At 53.2% G+C, this 22033-nt stretch overlaps 9 protein-coding genes across 9 annotated transcripts; 2 read left to right on the top strand and 7 right to left on the bottom strand.

Moving 5' to 3' along the window:
- Positions 1-41: 41 nt before the first annotated feature.
- Positions 42-1969, bottom strand: BP01DRAFT_353661 (DUF3431 domain-containing protein). The gene is made up of 3 exons (XM_025574242.1): positions 1201-1969; positions 700-1142; positions 42-642 (listed from the first exon to the last, which is right to left on the bottom strand). Exons 1-3 carry the CDS (start codon positions 1593-1595, stop codon positions 434-436), a joined length of 1047 nt encoding a protein of 348 aa, XP_025434484.1. The 5' UTR covers positions 1596-1969; the 3' UTR covers positions 42-433.
- Positions 1970-2281: 312 nt separating this feature from the next.
- On the bottom strand, positions 2282-3631 carry BP01DRAFT_420971 (lipase family protein). The gene is made up of 4 exons (XM_025579491.1): positions 3404-3631; positions 3174-3339; positions 2762-3098; positions 2282-2700 (listed from the first exon to the last, which is right to left on the bottom strand). The coding sequence occupies exons 1-4, from the start codon at positions 3480-3482 to the stop codon at positions 2398-2400; spliced, it is 885 nt and encodes a 294-aa protein (XP_025434483.1). The 5' UTR covers positions 3483-3631; the 3' UTR covers positions 2282-2397.
- Positions 3632-6505: 2874 nt separating this feature from the next.
- On the bottom strand, positions 6506-7649 carry BP01DRAFT_405950 (cleavage and polyadenylation specificity factor subunit 5; the record flags this gene model as incomplete). Its single annotated transcript, XM_025578749.1, has 3 exons — positions 6506-7147; positions 7274-7525; positions 7609-7649. 3 exons carry the CDS (start codon positions 7647-7649, stop codon positions 6535-6537), a joined length of 906 nt encoding a protein of 301 aa, XP_025434482.1. The 3' UTR covers positions 6506-6534.
- A 340-nt stretch (positions 7650-7989) lies between these two features.
- BP01DRAFT_353656 (a-pheromone processing metallopeptidase Ste23) lies at positions 7990-12036 on the bottom strand. Its single transcript, XM_025574241.1, has 2 exons — positions 11279-12036; positions 7990-11214 (listed from the first exon to the last, which is right to left on the bottom strand). Exons 1-2 carry the CDS (start codon positions 11786-11788, stop codon positions 8167-8169), a joined length of 3558 nt encoding a protein of 1185 aa, XP_025434481.1. The 5' UTR covers positions 11789-12036; the 3' UTR covers positions 7990-8166.
- Positions 12037-12142: 106 nt separating this feature from the next.
- BP01DRAFT_389116 (uncharacterized protein) lies at positions 12143-12475 on the top strand (the record flags this gene model as incomplete). Its single annotated transcript, XM_025577889.1, has 1 exon — positions 12143-12475. One exon carries the CDS (start codon positions 12143-12145, stop codon positions 12458-12460), a length of 318 nt encoding a protein of 105 aa, XP_025434480.1. The 3' UTR covers positions 12461-12475.
- Positions 12476-12645: 170 nt separating this feature from the next.
- BP01DRAFT_150406 (putative proline racemase) lies at positions 12646-14057 on the top strand. Its single transcript, XM_025570623.1, has one exon. It carries the CDS (start codon positions 12783-12785, stop codon positions 13977-13979), a length of 1197 nt encoding a protein of 398 aa, XP_025434479.1. The 5' UTR covers positions 12646-12782; the 3' UTR covers positions 13980-14057.
- A 13-nt stretch (positions 14058-14070) lies between these two features.
- On the bottom strand, positions 14071-14723 carry BP01DRAFT_371451 (putative BYS1 domain protein; the record flags this gene model as incomplete). The annotated part of the gene is made up of 3 exons (XM_025576668.1): positions 14071-14110; positions 14142-14534; positions 14668-14723. The coding sequence occupies 3 exons, from the start codon at positions 14721-14723 to the stop codon at positions 14071-14073; spliced, it is 489 nt and encodes a 162-aa protein (XP_025434478.1).
- A 765-nt stretch (positions 14724-15488) lies between these two features.
- hdaA (histone deacetylase hdaA) lies at positions 15489-19420 on the bottom strand. Its single transcript, XM_025574240.1, has 15 exons — positions 18374-19420; positions 18024-18312; positions 17959-17972; positions 17756-17894; positions 17595-17707; positions 17410-17537; positions 17139-17349; positions 16979-17090; positions 16881-16928; positions 16767-16830; positions 16621-16716; positions 16485-16570; positions 16351-16430; positions 16193-16299; positions 15489-16130 (listed from the first exon to the last, which is right to left on the bottom strand). Exons 1-15 carry the CDS (start codon positions 18972-18974, stop codon positions 15861-15863), a joined length of 2358 nt encoding a protein of 785 aa, XP_025434477.1. The 5' UTR covers positions 18975-19420; the 3' UTR covers positions 15489-15860.
- Positions 19421-20083: 663 nt separating this feature from the next.
- Positions 20084-21451, bottom strand: gpdA (glyceraldehyde 3-phosphate dehydrogenase GpdA; the record flags this gene model as incomplete). The annotated part of the gene is made up of 7 exons (XM_025577164.1): positions 20084-20112; positions 20169-20339; positions 20391-21075; positions 21149-21212; positions 21271-21284; positions 21341-21376; positions 21440-21451. 7 exons carry the CDS (start codon positions 21449-21451, stop codon positions 20084-20086), a joined length of 1011 nt encoding a protein of 336 aa, XP_025434476.1.
- Positions 21452-22033: the final 582 nt, after the last annotated feature.

The raw sequence follows: 22033 nt of genomic DNA, 5'->3' as shown, positions 1-22033 counted from the left end.
TAAGAACGGGTGAAGATAATAAGATATTATTGAATGACTTGTATTACATTACATCCAAGTTAAGCGGGGTACTTTTCACTCATAGTAGAGCATTTGAGAATACATCATCACAACCGCACTGAATCAGGCCACGCGACACCGCTGTCTACTGTCGCGCCGCAGCACGAGTCGAGCAAGTTGCAAGGTCCCCAATGTATCTATGTAGACGAAGATTATCATTTGGGGCATCATCCTAGGTCCATCCGTGGACAAGACGGGGGCGATTATGCACGGCCGCCCAGTGTCATTGCTCTCCCTATTCGAGCTTGCATAGATCGCTTGGAACCACAAGCCCGGTCTGCGGTGTAGCGCAATGCACACGAACCTAATTCCACTACAAGATGAATCAACTGAGGCGTTGTCGGCATCATATTCACACACACCATGTCGTGCGCTATACCTCAGGGAGTCCCTTCGTGGGGTCCTGTTTCTGACCCTTCCATCCAATATACGGCCATCCTTCAGGCAATGAAGAATACGGTGGGAGGACATAGCGGCCAGCGCATTCCCCCTCGGTGGGGCAGTCCAAATCGCAAAGCCCAAAGACCTTGCAGTAGCATTCCTCCGCCGTCGGGCAGTGGACGGGCCCTTTTCCAAAGATCACTGGCTGCATGTCAGCACCGCTGGGGGGAAAACCAAAAGCCCAGAAATTAAACGTACTGTGCCATGAGTACTCCATAATTCGTCCGCTGAGATCATCAGGGAGCGTTGTCTCCGTCAACCACTTCCTGAATCGTTCATAATCCTTCTTCGGCCGTTCTCGGATCTTCCAGTTCGTGACGGCAAACTGCGCACAGCACGAGACTCCCACTTCCTCCGGAACCTCCTCGCCGGGGAAGAGCTCCTTGAATCCGTTCTTAAAGTACTCGCCAACATGGACGTCACTCCGGTGCGAATCAGTGTACGGGTGAATCTCCGCGGGACAGCCGAGGATCCAGGCGCAGCGCAGGTTGACGTAGCCTTGTTTCTGCAGATACGGGAGCTGGAAGTTGCGGAGGACGGGCACCCCGTCGTAGTACGGATCGTCGTTGTGCCATTGGTACCGTTGGGGGTGAATAAAGAGGATCGATTCGGGCAGGTGGTCGTAGTTGTCGATGATATACCTAGACACAAATACCTCTCCATCAGCACCAGCACCCGGTCAGGATCGCGACCACCCACGTCAAATAGACCATCGACTCCCGGCCCTTGTTCTGCTGGACCGTCAACTGCGCCGTTGGGTCGTCCACCACGTAGACACTCTTGTGCCAATCCGGAAAATACCGGTACAGCCAAGAGACATCATCGGTCTGCATGCTGGCCACGACCATCTCCCGGTCAAGTGTCTTGGAGGTTCGCGCGGCCGATGCGGACGGCGCAGCCTGCCCGGAGCGCGAGTCGCGGAACGGTCCGCCTTTCGACACCGCTTCGTGGGCGGACGTGTCGACGTGTGCGTGTTCGGAGCTTCTCGAGAAGAAGAGGAAGTAAAGGGCGTAAACGATCAGGATGGTGCACAGTATAGCCTTTTCCTGGCTGCGGCGGCGCGGGCTCGAGACTCCGCTGCCGAAGAACAACATGGTTGCGACAGGCGGCAGCGAACAGGTGGCATGCAGGGAGTGAAACCCGAGATCATATGCTGCGTGGGGAGTATGGTCGCGTGAGGCGATGGTTTGTCCAAAAAAAGTTATGTTTCAATGCGCCGGAAGCATGGCTGCGCGAAGGGGCGATCGCTGAGCTGTCCGGTCGGTGAGCTGCGGAGCGGGCAACGACTCGGTGATAAGAGAACCTTTAGGGGATTGCGCAACGGGTGGGTAGGGATAAATATGGGCCTTTGGTTGAGGTTTAATCTTTGGATTAAATGCCCCTGCAGGTAGTTGAGATCAAGTGAAGCGCGTTGGCGACAGCTGGCAGCTTCTGTTGCCTGGAGGAGGAGAGAAGGTGTCAAGCCACATGGTGGTTTCACTATTGGGGAGATTGTGTTCCCTCTCGGTCTCCCTCCATCAGCGAATGCTGCTTGGCAGCCATCGGTTCAATAATTGCCCGACGACCATCCGATCAGCCCTACTTTCAGCATCTGTGCTGTTAGTGGTTATACTGTATAGTATAGTGAAAATGAACATAGGAGATGCAATGATATACGGATCCATCATAGCCAGGCTGCATCCTGCTCATTCATCCCTTCCTAATTTATTTGTATCATTCTGTTTCACGCACAATACACAAGACTTTCCACAACACATCGTTTACAACACCTCATTCACATGAGACGGAATACTATCCCTAGCCGGAGCACCATATATTCATCCGATATACTTCACATCCCCAAGTAGTATGTACTACACTTTCATCCCATCACCCCCACAGATATATAATCTAATATCAACAAGTACCAATGCTGATGAAATACCACAGATGCGCCAACACGCTCGTGATAGCCTGCCCCGCGTTTCCGGCAGTAGAGTCCACACCCTGAATGATTTCGATATCCGAGGAGGTGACCGCGACGCCCGTCTGGCTGGTGATCCAGTATTCCGGACTGGGTTGGCTATACCCTACCGATCTCGGCGGAAGTCTAGGCACGACATCGTTGAGGTGAGTCACCCGGAAATTCGAGCCCGAGCCTTGGTTCGTGATGTAGGTGGCCAGCGCCGTGTTGCCGACACGGGGACAGCCATAAGAGTACTGTTATCCGTGGGTCAGCATCCTCTTGAAGATCCTGGAGAAGACGGGGAGAAGCACTCACCAGCTGAACAGGGTAGCCCGCGTTGCGCAGCACCGTCGCGCCGATGGTCGCCAGCGCGCCTCCCAGACTATGCCCCGTGAACACCAGGGAATAGTCCGGGTAGGCCGTAACAGCCGCCTGGATCTCCGCCGTCAGCGTGTCCGCGACGGAGCTCCAAGCCTTCCAGAAGCCCTGGTGCACCTCGCAACCGCTGCAGATGGCGCTGGCGTCGGTGAAGATGAAGTCCAGGTCGGCGATCCAGTTCTCGATGGAGCTGCTGCCGCGGAACGAGACCACCAGTAGTTTGTTGGTGGAGTCGACCGCGAGGAACCCGGCTGTATCTCCATACGAATCAGAACTGATACAGGCAGTGGTCAGTCGTCAGTCTAATCCTGTCGCACATACAGACCAGGACACAACAAGCAACACATACTCATCAAACTCCGCCAGGCTCGTGGTCGTCGCCGCCGCGAGCAACGGACAGAGCCCGTTCGTGCAGGTCACGCTGGTATTGGGGGAATTGAGATTGGTCGAGCAGTACGCCGCCTCGGAGTACTGCGCAAACAGGTCCAGCTGCGTCAAGACAGAGGTCGAAACATCTGTATGTGACTATAGTCAGCTTTGGGTTCTTCAGCAACTTTCTCGACAGGCAGCATCAGTCACCTCGAATATCAACCGGCGCGGCCACAACCAGCGCCGCAAGAGCGGCCACCACTCCGCCTAACCGAGCGATATATACCATACTTGCTTTTCGCAACGACGAGTATATACAGATATATACAGAGGCACTGCGAGTCGCAGACGAATAATGTATATACCAGACAAGATGAAGGAAAGCAAGGGACCAGCGTCAACGACACTCTGAGACTGACAGCTCACTAGCACCACTGAATTGAACTTGGATGATGGCGAAAAACTCAACTTCCATGCGGTCCTATGACACTATATATATACATCCAGAGACGACCATATTGTCGCCCAGTCCGCGCAGGCCCCTCCCCCTGATATCTTTACATTGAAGCCAAGAAGCAGCGCAGAGTCAGAAAAAACAAATGAAAGGGCAAAAAAAAAAAAAAAGCAAACTCAAGAAATTCCCATCCGAACCATTTGCCGTTAGGTCACATTTTCTTCACAGTCACCACGCCATGTCCCTACTCTAATAACCAAGCGGGGTAAAAACAAGAAGAAAAATGACTTCTCCAGAGAAAAGATGGCAGCTGGAAATCAGTCAACGCATCACGAACACCGCATTATCCCCCGTTACTGACTGGGATTGAGACGACCCCCTGATCCTAGCCTCACTCGAAACACAGGGCTGGGAGCCCGGAATCCACCGGATGGCAAAGAGCAGAATGGCTGAAGGCAGGACGCAGGACTCTGTTGGTGTTGTTGTGTTCTGGAATCACTTTGAAGATGTGTGTACGCGCACTCCACAAAAACCCTCCCAGCACGGAGCAGTGGATGTACTGTACAGTAGGTTGGATCTCCACAGCGGTAAACAACGGGAGCCTAGTCGACCGGGTAGTATATAGACTGGGTAGGCGCACTATTAATCCACTTCCTCCGAGCCATGCTTGCCAAGTATCCAATAATTTGTGAGTATAAGAAAGTATAATAAAGTGGAACACAATGGCACGCGGATGGTAACTGGATCCGGATGGGATCAAATCATGATGGCCTGTGTAGACAGACAGGCAGGCGAGTGGACGGACGTGACGGGGGACCAGCGCACCCCGCGAACGAGGGCGGTCAATCAAAAGATCAGGTGGGAGATTGAAGTAGATACACCCAAGTACACACCAAACACAAAGCTATATTGTACCGTAGAGGTACCTACAGCGTAAGCGCGCAGTCCTTCACCACGGAATGGGAAAACAGGAACAACGAAGCCTTCATTCGTCCACAGAAAGCAGCAACAGACCTAAATTATCACGCTCGGGCCGGTTGTGACGGAACATGGCCACTCCTCTTGCAGTATCGAGTCGATCCTCAAGCCCCCCTACTACCTAGTTTTACATCCATAACCTCTTTCATGCCTAGTTCACTAACTCCCTTTGAACAAGTATGTATCTGAACCCACCTACGCCTGGAATTGAAAAGTTCATGTGGCATCGGTAAAGGGAAATTGATCCTTCTGGCCATTCAGCCGAGACAAAAGACAAAAGCCAAAAGCACCCCCGAAAGTCTCAGAAACAATGAAGGGAAGAGAAGAAGATCCTTCATGCTTGGCTCCTAGGCTTGGTGAAGTCGGTCGTTGACTGATTGCCCGATGAATTGGCCCGTTTACCTTGCGATTTGCTGATCAGCCAACTTTACTGCCCATAAGAGTAAGGTAGTAGTTAACCAAAGTAAGTATGATTGAGAGCCAGCCCACCTCCGAGGTGTCTTGTAGTGGTTGGTGCTCAGAGGGAAAACAACCTTGTCTACTCTGTCCTGTCCTCAATCCAAACAAGTTACCCAAGTGATCATAATTTTATGAGCAAAGTTTGAAGATATACACACCTCAGCTACACTCACCCCATACACACATAGCACTAGACTAACAGAAGCCAGCCACTAATCAAATGAGATCACACTAACCTCCAACCCCCTCAATTCCTGTCACCTCCCCGTTTCCTCCCCCTCACATTAACCTACTCTCCTCGGCATCTCCCATCCTTCTAAGAGTAACTAAACACATGTGCCGGGCACCGCAAGCCACAATCCCCATCTTGTAGATTGAACATCTCCTCCCGTTGGTGCAGAAGACTGCGGGGGAACTTGGGATCCCGTGCGGGATAGACGAGCTAGTAAAGTAGCCTAGCACTAGACTCCCTAGTATGCAAAACCACAAAAGTGAAAACAGACGGAGAATGGTGGTTGCGGCTAATTGCTTGAAGCCGAAGCTGCTTGAGCCCATTCCATACGTGCATACATACAACCCACTAATTAAACATGTCTTGCTTTTCTACGCCAATCGGGAGGGGATCTATTTCCGAGGTGAAGACCGGGGTGCATGTCAAAGATCAGGCTTCGGAGCTGGCTGGAGTATCCTCGGAGGTTTGTGCAGCTTTTTTTCTTTTTTTTTTTTTTTTTTCTGGTATAATTGAACCTTGATTTGATATTGGCTGGGCTGGTTGGTCAGCTGCCTCTGTTCGCTCCGCCTTGGCCGAAGTTCTTGATGCAGAGACCTGCGCGAATAAGTCCAGGCTAGGGCAGCACGGGGCACCCTGGTTTGGATGTTCGCGATGCACGATAGGATGGCATGTCAGATCGTGGGAAAACTTCAGGCACGGCATGGCATGAACCGAGGTAGCAGACTGTCACAACAAGGTTTCGAAACATCTCCCGAAAGTCTAAAACTCTGGATGACGGGGTCGTACGATAACGCGCCTAGAGTCCACTTCGATACCGGAAGTCTGTAGATATTCAATCCCGTGAACAGGAAGGCAGATAGAGAAACACCAGATTAAAATCATAATTCACAATGTATTCGCTCCTTGAAAAACGCCATCCAGGTGGGCAACACCATCGTATCTTGATTTTGGCAACGAAACAAACGAGAAAAGGAAAACTATCAGGTAGCAGAAATATCCCTGAAAACCGAACTGCGGGGAAGCAGAGAGCTTTCGCGTCTAGCTGCAGAATGGTCAGTCTCAGCCATGCAGTGCCAACCTTGTTCGGAGTTGTTTCCAGACTGGGGAAAGATGTCTCTCCACGGCCAGCACACTTACCCACTACCATCTGGCATCTCTGAAGGTGCAGATGGGGCCAGAAGAAATGTGGTGAGGTGAGCCTCGGAATCCCAGGGACTGTCACGCAGCGACTATGCCATTCTCCCCACCTTCAGGGGTGTAGTCCGCCATTCCCTCGTCCTGCCCATCGCCGCTGTCACCCGCCAGCACCTTAGTCCGGAGCACCTGGCCATCCGGCAAGGGTGTACCTGGCGTCGCGGCCACCACATTGTCATTCTCATCCACAAACTCAAAGTTGTACCGGGACAGCAGGTGCGGAATGGCCGATAGTTGCGGTCCGTACCGCGCAGTGTTGTCGTACAATTCAAACAGCGGCACGGCGAGAAGCTTCATGTTCTTCGGAACGGAGAGGACCTCTAAAATAGATGAATGAGCCACCGTTGATGAAAGTGAGATTCGGGCGCGGGCAGTCGGGTGAGACTCACTCTTCTTGGGCAGCTGAATGAAGTACAGCTTCTTGCACTCCTTGGGTCGAGTAACATGTCCAGGGAGAAACGGGTACATGAACGTTTCGAAGTTCGGCCGCCACCACTGCGCGAGCGTGTCACCAATTTCCCAATCCTCGTTGACCCCCTCGCCCGAGAACTGCGATCCGACGGGCGCAAGGCGCTCGTTGAGCCTCTTCTTGAAACCTTCGACCTCGTCATCTTCGAAGGGCAGGTAATCACCAGGTCTAATCAAGTCATAAGAGTCAGTTCCGTGTTAATCGGGGCTCCGCATCCCAGCCCGGAACTGTAGGGACCTATGTCGCAATCGGGGCTGGGCGCGGGAGATCTCGATGTTCGGGCGGAATACATACAGCTTGAAGAAGGCATTTGCAATCTGCAACATGAGTACGTGGGGATGGTTATGTTCATGGCAGACAAGCACACCCTCGCAAGTACGTCTCATGCCATATTTCTCATAGTGCTCTTCGAGGCGTTTCAGGCGGGCCAGTACCGAGGGATCTTCCTCTGGTTGCGTTTCCTTAGTCCCAAAAGTGTAGTTCGAGAGAGGATATAGACGGATCGTTTGTGGTTGCTGGGCGGAGAAGTCTTTGGGGACGATGGGACTAGATGAGGATCAATGTTGTTGTCAGTACCTGTCCACATCCTGACGTAAAGCTCAGGCTCGCCCTGAAGGTCTGCAACGTACGGGCGAGAGCTCTGGATCGTCGTCGTTGTTGCGGTCGACATCGTTGTCAGATACGGAAGTCAGACTCTGTTTCCACTAAAGGCGAGTTGAAAATTCAGACCGATGTAAATTGGTGGGTAGGAAGAGCTGGGGAGGGTAAAGGACAGCAGGAGGTTGGTTGTTGTTGCAGCTGCTCGCGAGGTGGATCTCAGCCCGGCGGAGTTGATGCTCTCTCCGCCGCCGCTCGATCGATCGGTCGTTTGGTATCGGAGCTGCCCTCCGCGAAAACATTCGACCGCTCCCGACGCCCATCAGCCATCGGTCTTACATTTGCTTGCAAACAGATCAAGCAGCTGCCCTCTTGAGTTCATTCAAATCTTGAAAGGTTTCAATTATGTATGTTTCTAATCTACATCCCATGAGTTTCGTCTAATAAGCACCGTATCCTGCACCTTCGAAAATATGCTGTATACCTTCCAGAGCCATTCCCCCCCCAAACCAACGAGGCAACAAAGAATTTCTATCATCATGATATGGATTTGGCAAGTGAGTAATTCTAGGCTTCGACAAGTTGAGCAATCATAGCTTCGCGTCAAAGTCCTCGAACTCGCTGATGTCGATAACGGGGCTCGGTCCGGCGCTAACATTGAGGCGGGCCTTGTACTCGGGCACGTTGGTGATATAAGTGACAGCCTCATGGCCGAATCCATTGACCGTCTGGCCAGGCTCTCCTTCAAATCTCTTGGGCTGGATACCGATGTGCTTCAGCTCTACCCCAACGCTCTGTATCATTGACTCCAGGGCCTGCTTGGCTTGTTGCTCCGCGAGACCCATTCCATCCAAGACACGCTTGACGGTATCCACAATCAGGCGCTCATCGCCACTGGACACGTCGACGTTAGCGAATGCGGCTGCCAGACGATCGGCGTCGACCGTAACCTGCGCTTTCTCCAACAGTGTGCGCAGGCGTGCCAGCAGCTGGGTCTTCTGCTGCTGGGGTGTGCTCGCGAGAGCGGTAGCTTGTGCCTTTAAGTGGATTGACAGCTTGCCACGCGTGGACGATTGAGGTTCGATGAACTGCTTGTAGAACTGCATGAGGTCCGACTTTGTCAGAGACCGCACGTTGGCAGCATCCGCTTCGTTCTGTACGAAATCGAAGTACTCCGATCCGATGTGAGACCAGAAGCGACTGGTCTCTGAGCCCAAGTTCTTAAGCTTCTCCAATCTCCTGTTGATAAGACTGCGCTTGTGCCTTTCGAAGTCATTCTCCGGCATCTCTGCCAATGTCTTGCCAAACATGGTCAAGAAGTTCTCGATGCGGTGTTCGAGATAACCAGCGACGCGTTCGCTCTGGATGATGACGCGATAGCCGATGGTTGTGGAAGAGTAACGGGCGCCGCTCCAGACGACATATCCCAGTTGCTCCTTACTCCGGAGTTGGTCAAACGCAGGCTCATCGGTCATCTGGGCAAATAGCAACAGCTTGGCCCGCAAGACCGCATCGTTGATATCACCGATGTACAGCAGGTATTCGATGCCGTTGTTAACGTTGGCCGGGTCTTTGAGCGTGCGCTCATAGGTGTAGTTGGAGCCTGGGGGAATGATGATGTTACGCCTCACGTACCACTGCGACTCGGGCAGGGTACGACTCTTGAGTGTGGACTCGACGAGGTCAGTCATCCGCAGTGCATCCTCCTTGTACAGGTTGCCGTGTGCCAACACCTCAATGTGGTTCTGACGAAGAATTTGCGGGAAGAAACAAGCTACGTCTTCCACTTCAATATGCTGAAGCTCAGATGCATATTGCTCGTTGAGCCAGGACCTTTCCGCAGTCAGATAGCGAGTGTAGTCGCTCACTTGGTAATAGGGCTGCTGGTACTCGGCGTTCTTGTAGGCCCGTGTCAGGCGCTCCTTGATTATGTTGAAGCGTTCTGGCTTCACGACGAGATCACGCATGCTCGTCAGGACCTTCTCCAAGAGCACGGACATTTTGTCGTTGTATCCACCCACAGAGATGTCCAGACCGAAGATACTGATACCGAGGGAGTAATCTAGCCCAGCCAGCTCGGCATCATAGGCATATTCGTTGAGGGCATCGCGCACCAATTCGCAATAGAATCGGGCTTTGACCACGTTAGCCGGGGTGGCCCACACCAGAGGGTTCCGCAGCGAGATGTTGAAGGTGCCCTTGGGAACCCAGAATCGATCATCCTTCTTGTACCACAAACGGACATGGTCATCGTGTCGGATCAGCTTCGGGGTTTTGGCTGGTTCCGAAACTTCCTTCTTCTCGACAGAGAGACGAGTCGGGACGAATTCGTTCTTATGAGGCAGGTGTAGGTCGGGCAGACGGTTGGCGGATGTGGTCTCATACGCCTTGCGAATGTCGGCCATGAAATCCGGGGGAATGTCCTCCACCTTATGCTCCGTGCCGTACCACTTCTCCTTCTGGTCCCAATTACCCGGGTAATCCTGAGCCACAATAAGCATCCGGAAGTTGTCGGGCCGGAGGTAGGACAAGGCTTCTTTGATAAGAGCCGGATCATACTTGCGGAGGAGTCCGGTGCTGAGCAACCACTCACGAGGGTGGGGCTTCTGCATCTTACTGCTCAGATTGCTGGCGAAGCGGCTGGCGGGCGTCTTTTGTTTGAAGCGGAACTCGACCTCGGCCAAGTTCTTCATCTCGTCATATATCCATTGCTGAGGCTCACCTTCCTTGATCATCGCGATGTACTCGAAGATGACCCTAGCGACTTCACGGTAGTTCTTCAAACCCTCGGGGGTCAGGCGAACATTGATGGTGAAGAAGGCCGCGCCAGGGCAGATGGGAAGCGGACCAGCGGACAGGCCATTGGCCCAGCCTTTGGCCTTGATGTAAGCCAAAATGCTTCCGGGGCCCTCGTGACCGATCAGGTGGCTAATGTAACGGTTCGGCTGCGACTCGAAATAGTGCTCCTCATCCATGAAGGGGAAGTAGATGTCCAAGGACCGCATGTCCATGACCGGCTTGGCAAAGATCTGCTTTCCTAGATGCTCCGCCGTCCAGGGCTGGACGTCGTCCCAACGGTTCTGCGGAAGGTCCTTGTTCTGGACGTGGGAGAATAAATCCGAAACCCACTCCTCCATCTCGTCCAGAGATTCCCGACCCAGCAAGACCAGTTTCATCCGGTTGGCTGAATAATGGGCCTCATAGAACTTGATGAATTCACTTCGAACCTCCAGCCCCCGCTTCTCCGGATCTTCCTTCAGCGTCTGCAGGTTGCCCGTGGAGAAGTGGTGGTAAGGATGCGCTGGGTTGGAGAGGCTCTTATTCAATTGCATCAACCGCCACATATCGCTCTGCAGGTTCTTCTTGTTCTCCGAATCGACTGCTCTCAATTCCCGATCCAAGGTTGACTCCAGGAAAAGAGGCTCAACGAAGAACTGGGCGAACCGGTCCAGGGCACCATACAGTGGCCCTCTGGACTGCGCAGCCGAGGGCGAAGTGGGCGCGTCGGATTTCTCGTCACCGGAATGCGACGTAGCAGCGACTTCAAAGAAATAATTGGTCTCCGTGGCCGCCGTGTAAGCGTTGGACATGCCCGAATTAGATGCTAGATATTGGTTGTATGCGTTCTCTAGGGGGTACTAGAAGGCGGTTCCGCCGAGGTTAGTACCGGACTGCATGCTGGCGCCAGGGGCGACCACCTACCTTTTTGGTACCCATGAACAACAAATGTTCGACAGCATGAGCCATGCCCGGCATGTCATCTGCGTCTGAGAAATTGCCCACGTTGACGTTCACCGCGGCACTGGCCTTGTCCGTGTCAGGGTCGTGAACCAATAGAGCTTCGAGCTTATTGGGAAGACGGATGACGCGGTAGGAGCGATCATCCAGCTCCGGCTTCAGCAAATCCTCCGCAATGCGTTCGACAGAACCCATCTTGGTAGAACCCATGTTGACGGGGCGAGTGGCAAAGGGAGCACGCGAAACGGGGGAAGTGGAGGGAAGGGAGGTGGTGGAGGAGCGAGGATGAGTCTGTCCACCGGAGGCAATAGATCGAGGCCAGCGATGCGAGAACAAGCGTGGCGAGGGGTAGGAATGAGGGGCTACCGCCGCAAAGGTGCCTGATCGGGGAAACGAACGATAAGTTGGGGTTGATAGAGATCGAGAATGTCTAGGGTTCCACAAGCGGCAGGGTGCAGAGGACCTTGGAGGCATGCAGAACAAGGAAGGGTGGTCCAAGGAGCAAGGGCCGCTGGATAACAGATACCGAGGAAGTACCTATCGTAGAGGGTGGAAAGAAAGAGGCAAATGTATGCGGGGAGAGGCAGGGAAGGAGGAAAGATATTTAAAGAAGAGGAGTTGAAGTCCGTGAGAAGAAAAGGGGAAACACGATCCGGTCCGATTTCAAAAGACCCGAAATTGAGCGTCAATGCGCCAGAATGAAAAGTTGAGAATAAAAGAAGTTGGGGATGAAGAGTGAGAGAGAGAGAGAGAGAGTGAGTGACAAGGGAGTTTCCCAAAGAAGGGGAGGCAGTAAGACCGAGTGCTGGCTTCGGCGGTGAAGACGAGATGCAGGCGGTGAGCGGTAAGGGCACGTGTCGTCCTCTGCTTGCCTCGTCATCTTCAATCTTCCTGCGAGTCATTTGGCAGGCTGAGCGTGGAGTTGCGCAAGTGGATCTGGAAGGCTTCCTTCGAGTGCTTCTGTTCTTCCACGTCAACAAAACCACTCTGCAACAGCGCCGAGACCATGGCGAAACCGCCGCCGATCCCCCAGCCAAGTGGCAGTTGACGCCCTTGCAGCCGGCAGCAAACTCTCGTATTCTGTCTAGTTATATTGGGGTGATGGTGTGCTTTCTGTACTACCACACTCTGGGTGTGATGCCATAGGGAAGTGCTTGGGGGTCTAGGGAGTGCTGTTTGTGTTATGAAGAATGTGATGTGTAAATGGGTACTGTACCTACTATGGATGCCAGTATACTCGGATGTACTCCAATCAATTGGTTTGAAGTATAGAACCACCACTCGGAACATCAACCGATGCCACACCCTCGGATCTACTGTCCGGACGGAACCTCACCTCCATCTAAAGATAAGATCCATGACAACTGTTTGTTGACTCAAGCATTCCACTGTTTTTCATGATCTTGATACCATTTCGACGCCGACCACCACTCCCTAGCAGAACTTCCAAACAGCCACCACCACCAGAATGGACGTCAGCCAAACCCTCGCCGGCCACCCCACCACCATCCACTGCATTGACATGCACACCACCGGGCAACCCACCCGGATCATCTACGCGGGGTACCCCAAGCTGACGGGCACCCTGCTGGCGCAGCGCGACCAAGCCCGCGAGCACCACGACCACATCCGGCAGCAACTGATGCTGGAACCGCGCGGCAACCCAGCGATGTACGGGGCGATCATCTGCCCGGAGACGGAGCTGGTGAGGTCGGGGGAGGCCGACGTGGGGGTCCTGTTCGTGCACAACGAGGGCTACTCGACGATGTGCGGCCACGCGACGCTGGCCCTGGGGCGATTCCTGATCGACACGCACGACACGAGCGTGTTCCCGCGCCGGCCTCACCTCGCCTTCAACGCCAGCACGCAAACCATCCAGCTGAGACTCCATGCGCCCTGCGGCGTCGTGAGCGTCCGTGTGCCCACCAACGCAGCGGGCACGCAATCCGACCCCTCGCGGCCGGTCGCCTTCCTGTCGACCCCGGCCTACGCCACCGCCCTGCAACTGACCATCCCGATCCCCGCGGCCGCGCGCTGGCCCGAACTGCCGCCCACAAAGCACTCCATCACCCTCGACATCAGCTACGGCGGCGCCTTCTACGCCATCGTCCCGGCCACCGAGCTCGGCTTCTTCGCCGGCGGGCTCCGTGGGGGTGTAGACCTCGCCGCCATCACCCGCTGCATGCAGCAGCTCAAACCCTACCTCGAGCGCCAGCCGGAGGTCGTCGCCGCCGTGCAGCACCCGGAGGACCCGCGGCTTTCGTTCCTGTACTCCATCATGATCGTCGATTCGGCGGTGGGCCTCCCGTCGGCCGATGTGGCTGGTGCAGAGACGGGCCTCTGCTACTTCGCTGACAACCAGATCGACCGGTCCCCGACGGGGTCGTGCGTGACGGCGCGCATGGCCCTGGCCCATGCGAAGGGGAAGCGGCCGGTGGGGCTGCGGTGGGCGTATCACTCGCTGGTCTCAAACCATTTTGGAACGGACGAGTTCTGCGCGGAGGTTGTCGAGGAGGTCGAAGGGCGGCGGCCGTCCGTGATTGTCCGGGTGGAAGGTCGGGGGTTCTACACGGGCACGGCCTCGTTTATGGTGGAAGCCGAGGATCGAGTGTCGCGGAAGGGGTTCACGATGGAGGGAGTAGCAGCGGCAGCAGCAGCAGCATAGATTATGATTTTATGATCAACCGAGATGAATACCACCAACATGAACATCCAGCCTAAAACCATCCTTTCTTTCCCAACCCTCCCGAAGTAAACTAAACTAAACACCCCTGCGCACAAACCGTCAAAACCTCACTACTCCCCGCCCCACACGTCTTAACCTGACTGCCCCCCCGGATTCACGCCATTTGGCCAACAAATACTCGGACAGGAGGCATACGTCGGCTGGACTTTCAGGCGCTGTCCCGAAAACGCATCGCCAAACACAAGAGACAGGTCGTACCAGGTCTTGCTGCCGTCAAGGATGTAGGCGAAGTCCAGCTGGGGATTGCCATCAAACAATCCATTCGGGGTTTTGGTGATCTTGAGGGCGACGCCGCCCGAGGCCGGGTCGTAGTGCAGGGCCTCGGAGTAGCTGACGCCAGGCTGGATGGTCTGGCGGGGGTCGACGGAGCCGCCGACGGACCAGAGGTAGATGGGGGTATTGCAGTTGTTGGTGACGATGGCATTGCCGGCGTGAGGGTGGGGAGGAGAAAGAAGGTGGTGAAGTGCATTGTAACTTACTCGTGTTTGCTTAATGTCGTATGTTGTATGGAATGGATGAACGGATGGATGGATGGAGTCTGTAGTAGGCGGAATATCTCAACATGAAGGCATATGCAGTGATGTTGAGGAGCCCATCCACTGCTCACATCTCCTGGTCAACCAAACCAAAGCAATGAGTAGTACCTAAATGTCTCAAACTCATGCTTGTCAGGTCCCAATTCAAGGACAGAAAAGCATGATGCACGTAAGACATCAACCACACCACATGCAGGGTTCCAGACGTAGTACCATGATTTCGAGCCACCCACAGTTTGGTAAATAACCTCTACTATGAACCTCCGAGGAAGCCAGAACCAAAATAGCTAAATTTTCACTTTCTTAAGAGCATCAGGAGCATCACAGTTCGTATTTCTTCAACACAAACCACCATCTTCATGGATCTACAGCAGGTCTTACTTTACCCCACATTTACTACTTTCTTACTCCCCGTTCATAGTTATACTCTCGAGAATCGACTCTCTCCAATTCAAAGTCTACAGTCACCCCACACCCCAGAATCAGGATGCAGGAATCTGAGTCAAAGTCATATGTTATGTCGCAAGGAAAGTAACCTCAAAGTACTCCGGAACATATCAATGTGTTGGTGAGGTTTCCACTTTCACAGGCTGAACAACGACACACCAGAAAAAAAAAAAAAAAAAAAAAAAAAAAACGAAAACAAATTCGGAGAATTCAGCATCAGGGCTGGGATCTTGGCTCGTTATCCGTCCGGGCTGACAGACTAACCATATCAATCATCAGAAAGAGGATCGTGGTTCATGAGCTTTGAAGGATTCGTGTTGAGAATCTGGGAAAGGGGAGCTACCAGTTGCTGCCTACTGTACTGTACTACCAAGTACCTTGGCATAGGACTAATACTAAGGGAAGAAATGGTTGCAACCCTGAGGAGGTACCGTTCGTATACTATCTGGGTTTGTACCTAACGAGTCTCGAGGTTCATCACCGGAAGTAGATGCTGACTGTGCGTTTACTAGTTTACTGCCGTTTTGGCCAGGCCAAAATGTCCGCGATGCAATGTACCGTCAGGAACGAGGCCGGGAATTCATCCCCCAGAGTGTGAGTGAGGGTGGTGTGACTGGACCCTGGACAGCAGCGACCTGCAACAACCAAGACATGCATCACACCACGGCGTATGCAACCCATACTTTCTTCAACAAACAACAAACCTCCGAAGTATGCGTCTTACGCACGGATTGGTACAAGCGAACAACTACTGGACCTCTAACCAAACCAATTCAACCAAGTTCTAGATCTAACTCTCAGCATCCCTCCGGGTAACTCAGCTGGCATGCGGTCGACGGCCACCCTCCCCACCGGCAGTTGCTCCCTTAGTAGGCGAGCGTCTCGTCGGCTTCTCGTCCTCGGTTTCTTCACTATCCGCCGTGTCCGCACGCTCCGAGATCCACTGGTACACCTCCTCCTTGTGGTGCATGAGCATCTCACTCAGCCCCGCCTTGGGCGACTGCACCAGGGTGCCGTAGCGCTTGGAGGGCTTGCGTTGGAGACTCGTCCAAACGCCATGCGTGTGTGAGACAAATACGAGCGAGTTCTTCACACGAGGCGGTCAGCTCCGAGCCAAACGAGAGAAGGGAAGGAGAGATTCAAACTGACATCTTTGTACCACCGCGAGAGCCAGACTTGCGTGTGGGAGGCGACCGCACGAACAGGATTCTCCGCCACAAACGAGACCACCCCATTAACCCGCTTATACAAGGTCTCTGGTCGGACGTTAGCCAGGTTTTACATCGATTTGTCCTGATTTGTCTTACCTCGGTTGATCAACAGGTTGGCTACTCCGTAGAAAGCGTTGCCGATACCAATAAAGAAGATCTCAGTAGCCTCGTTGGGTCTAAAAACTGGTCAATCCACGGCCTCCCGATTAGTGTCTGAGGCCAAGACATACTCGATATAGTTATCCCAGAGGTAGCCAGCGAGCTCCTCGGTGGCGGTAGGTCTGTTCTCATCCTCGCCTTCGTACTTTCCGCTAGACTATTCGGGAGTCAGTAATCATGGCCATGACTGAGAATATATGAACTGACCGAATCAACAGTCACATGTTTCGGAATGTTCACGTCGATAACCGCATAACCTTTCTCTACAGCCCATCCAACATAGTCCTTCAATAATACATCAGCCTGGTGTTTGTCAGCAGATGACTGAAAACACTTCACAGGTTCAAACGTACAAGCCAGCAATTATGAGCTTCGAGTTTGTTCGTGACCGGGTGGGGTAGACCCATGATCTCGGGTCTAATCTTCATCAGAAAAGATCGCCACTGAAAAAGGGAGAAGGTGCTCACGGGTCATGAAAGAAGACAAGCAAAGGCGTGGCCTGGTAGTAATTGGGACTTTGTGACAGGTCAGTTAGGTTCGTGCCTCATTCGGCAATCCGATTTACCTCGCAAGAACTTGATTCTCGAATGATCGCGAGATAGCAGTGCGATAAATGTAGAGTGACGTCAATTTGTAGTTGTCATACAATTGCTTGGATTGATAGGCACGGATGACATCTGCAGATTTGTTATTACCGGGTTTCTCAGTCGGGGAAACCTTCTTACCGTGAAGTCGGTCAGTGAAGTGACCCTCCTGTTTCGGCGCCTTTGGATACATGCAACTCCAGTATGCAGACTGAATCATCATCACGCGTCTCACAGTCGTAGCCGCCGCTTCTGAGGGGGTGGTGGAATGTAAGCGATCAGGGGGATCACCCATTAGAGTCTTTGTGACAGCTAGAGCAGACTTCGAAATCGACCGGAAATTATAGCCACCCTGCATGTCCGATGTTAGCCCCGATATACTAATGTGCAGTGATAGAACGGATGGTCAAACCTCCAGACAGACCGCGACCTTGCCGTGTGCAAGCGTCATAAGCATATGCGTCATATGAGCATAGCAAGCTGGAGTCACGAAACAACCTCCAAGCTCATCACCTGCGGCAGCGTCGAACCCAGAGGCAACTATCTCTGTCAGTCTCGTAGACGCAAAGGAGCCCCCTCAAATCAGGGTTGACGTACTGATGACAAGGTCGGGATTGAACTCCTGGGCGATCGGCATGACCACCTGTTGAAAAGCGTACATGTAGTCGCCGTCGCCCATTCCCTGACTCGGCCACGGTATATTCACATTACTTGTCGCATGTCAGTGACTGCCGTGACACCCAACAGGAATATCATACCGTCCAACACCGGCGCTGCCACCGCAGTGTTCCCAGTCACCTTCGTCGCCTCCCGGGTAAAACTTTCCTTCTTGATAGACATGAAGTGAAATGTAGAGAACGTTGGGGTCATCATAGAATGCTTTTTGAATGCCATTCCCTGCAGATTGTATAAGCTAATGCATTACGACCCTCAATTCAAAAATCGGGGCTCGAGCAAATACCATGATGAACGTCCCTGGAGCGAGTCAGTGACACGGCGAGTATAGGTTTTCTTGGACAAGCTTACCAATCGAGGATCAAGATTTTCCTACAACTCTCGCCCAGCTGCTGCTGGCACACACGAGCGGCGACTGAAACATTGTTGAACAGACAGAATCCCATAGTCTTGTCATGTTCAGCATGATGGCCAGGAGGTCGGATGACAGCAATAGCATTCTTGACTTGGCGGGTAGCAACAGCCAAGCATGTCTCGATGGCCCCGCCCACAGACAGGATTGAAGATGCGAATGTGAGTTTATTGAAGTAGATGGAATCACGGGTATGTTCCAAAGCGATGAGCTCATCATCCGTCATATCTGATGCATCCAATTAGGAGACTGCAAATCATCATAGCGGACACAAGGGAAAATGTTTTACCTTGAGTGCTCTCTACAAATGCATAATGATCAGGCGTGTGGACAAGGGAGATCTCCTCCTCAGTAGCATTGCGAGCATTGATCCTTTTTAAGGGTCGAGACACAAGCGGACGACTGGACTCAGGATCATCAACGAGTCCAGCTCGACACAGCTCTTTGTAGATGTAATAGATTCGTCTTGGATCCTCCGGGTGAACGTCTGCAGTTGGCCGCACCTCGCAGTGATAGCGCATCTGCACATCATAGCATAAGCCTGAAGGGAGTGAGGCGAGTGGTAGGCCAGTGCGAGCGACTGCGTCCCCATCGGACCAGTCGGAGTTCTCTTCGACGAGACTATCATGTTTCTCGTCCTCATCCATAGCTTCACTTGAGTCTACAGACTTTGGCAGGCTCTTAGACGTAGAAATGCCCTCGTTCTCCATCTTCGAAGAAGAGGAGAGAGGCTGGGAGTTGACAGGATGGCGCGACAACGGCAGCTTGAACGTCTGACCCTGCAGCGAAGATGTAATGGACGACGGCTGAGAGGGGCCACCGAATCGAGCTGGCGCACCTGATTTGCCTGCCTCACCCATGACAGTGTCTTCGTCGCCCTCCATTGCCATTGTGGTGAATCTGAGGCGGTTACTCTAAATTCCTCTTTGACCGAGCTCTGGGACGATTCAACACCTCATGGTCAAGCTCGATGGTGAATGAAAGGGCTACAAATCCCCCCCCTGGAAAAAGAAAGATCAACCAGAGAACGAGAGGCCAGAGCCGAATTCCTAGCTTGAGAAAAGAACGAGCTTGTTGGCGAGGAAGACGGAAGAGTGGGAAGTTTGCTTGATATCCTTAGGCGTGGCAGGACCACAGGAGCAAGGGCACTGTAGATAACCTGTACTAGACTCCGGGGGGCTCAGGAAGACCCACGAAATCGGACGACTAGTGAGGCACGACTCAGCCCGGTCGAGCAACAGTTGTAAATATCGTGAGACCCAGTATTTAGACCAGAATTCTCCCGTGAGATAAGAATTGTGGCAGCGGGCACAGGAAACCACCAACAGAAGCACACCAGTGGAGGCGTTCTGGACTAAGAATCTCGAATCGATTGTAGAGCTCGAAATTCCGCAGTTTAGCTGCTGCCCACGTGACCTCCGCCCTCGATCTCTTCCATTTTGCCCACTTCTTCACGGACACTTGGGCTTAAACAGGACCGTCGATAGTAAGCTTACATTTACCTCTATCAGGAGTAGGGAAGCAATTAAGCAATCTGCTTGTTGGATGTGCCTGGAATTCAAGCGCAGCCGATCATCACTATCTCTCTTGCGCTGCTCCGAGAAATTGCCGCGGTTGAGCGGAAGGATTCCTTTTGGCGATAATTACAGAGAGGCTGCCCGCTAACACTGGCCTGTCGAAGCTTAATCGCAACGGAGCGCTAACGATGCTGTAATGCCTCCGTTGGTCCAATCCCTTCTGTGAGAATAGTCAAGATCCATGGAAAGAACACAGTACGCGATTTTATGTCTTTACGATTGCATCTGGGGGCCCGCGAAACACAGGCATTTACGGGCAGCGGCAGCGGATTGAACAAGTATGAGCATTTGTGTCATTTCATTAATAGTACGTCATCACATGCTTTTTACTAAAGCGAGTTTCCATGAGAGCAAGCCGAAGCTAGGCAAATGAAGCCGCGCACTCAAAGCAAGCTCTTGAAGTCCATATTCTGTCCTGATTCCTACTGGCTGTCGACCTTGGCAATGTAGGCTGTACGCAGAGGTTAGTGAGTCCTTACACAAGCTTCGTGGCAATCCAAAACTTACCAATGAGGTCAACAACACGGCGGGAGTAACCCCACTCGTTGTCGTACCAGGAGACGAGCTTGATGAAGTTGGAGTTGAGGGCGATACCGGCCTTGGCATCGAAGATGGAGGAGTGGCTGTCACCGTTCAGGTCGGAGGAGACGACGTCGTCCTCAGTGTAGCCGAGAACACCTTTGCAACAGTCAGCGACGGATCTACCCCGACCTTGGGATTATCACTTACCCTTGAGCTCGCCCTCGGAGGCGGCCTTGATGGTCTGCTTGATCTCGTCGTAGGAAGCAGCCTTCTCGATACGGCAGGTCAAGTCGACAACGGAGACGTTGGCGGTGGGGACACGCATGGCCATACCGGTGAGCTTGCCGTTGAGGGAAGGAATGACCTTGCCGACAGCCTTGGCAGCACCAGTGGAGCTGGGGATGATGTTCTGGGCAGCGGTACGACCACCTCTCCAGTCCTTGTTGGAGGGGGCATCGACGACCTTCTGGGTGGCGGTGTAGGAGTGGACGGTGGTCATGAGACCCTCAACGATACCGAACTTGTCGTTGATGACCTTGGCGAGGGGAGCAAGGCAGTTGGTGGTGCAAGAGGCGTTGGAGAGAACGTTGATGTCCTTCTTGTACTCGGTGTTGTTGACACCCATGACGAACATGGGGGCATCGGCAGAGGGAGCAGAGATGATGACCTTCTTGGCACCACCCTTCAAGTGAGCAGAGGCCTTCTCCTGGGTGGTGAAGACACCAGTGGACTCAACAACGTAGTCGGCACCCTCCTGGCCCCAGGGGATGGCAGCGGGATCACGCTCAGCGAAGAAGCGGATCTTCTTGCCGTTGACAATGAGACCCTGCTCGTAGGTCTCGATGGAACCCTGGAACTTGCCGTGGGTGCTGTCGTACTGGAGCATGTAGGCCTACATCAAGTGAATCGAGCTCGGTCAGCCAATGCGTCTGGTTGCTAAGAAACCTGAATTGGTCGCCACATACAGCATAGTGAGTCTCAATGAAGGGGTCGTTGACGGCAACAACCTCAACGTCACCAGAGGTGATGCTGTGGACGAGCTGTTAGTACAAATTGGACGTCCGATGTCCCGGAGTAAGGAACTCACGCGTTACGGAAGACCTATAGGAGGGGTGGTCAGTGCAATTCATTCGCAGCAAGCATTCGTGGCTACTTACAATACGTCCAATACGACCGAAGCCGTTGATACCGACCTAGCATTGGTTCAGTGAGTAACAGCGTGAGGATGATGGAGCTCATCCATTTCCCGGGCGTACCTTGGGAGCCATTGTTTAGATGTGTCTGTAATAGCGGGGTAGCTTATTAGTAGAGCGCTTGGGACAACGAAGCGGGCAGCTTGCCGGAGGGGAAGTATATGAGGATGAAGGAACTGGGAGAGAATGGATTGATCTGGGGAAAGAGACTTACGGATTGAATGGGGGAATTTGTAGAGAAGAAGATGAAGAAGAGGATGAGGATGATGGAGAGTGAAAGAAAGAGAAAGAGAAGAAGAGAGAGAGAAAAGTTTCAACAGGCGGGGGAGGGGAAGGTAGAAAAAGGATAGCGGGACAGACTGGAATCATCGACTGACGCAACAACCCGGTCACTACACCGAACAGACAGACGGGGCAAAGGCTGTGCGGCAAGCTCTGCCACTCTCTATGGAACATTTGGGGAAAATACGCCAAGCTGGTCAGCGTGGGATTGCCCTATGGGCCTATTGATTGTCCCGACATGCGCCGCTCTCCAGCTTCCCCATAGCCTTTTCCGGTTTCATACACCGGGCAAAGCAGGAGATTCACGATATCTGGGCCTCCCAGACTTCCCACCTTTCCCCTCGGCAGCTGCCGTCTGGGCCAATGAGCGAGCTA

The sequence above is a fragment of the Aspergillus saccharolyticus genome (assembly GCF_003184585.1).
Source record: "Aspergillus saccharolyticus JOP 1030-1 unplaced genomic scaffold BP01scaffold_4, whole genome shotgun sequence".
NCBI lineage: Eukaryota > Fungi > Ascomycota > Eurotiomycetes > Eurotiales > Aspergillaceae > Aspergillus > Aspergillus saccharolyticus.
Note: the sequence above shows the minus strand (reverse complement) of the source record. Positions and strands in the feature narration are given on the sequence as shown.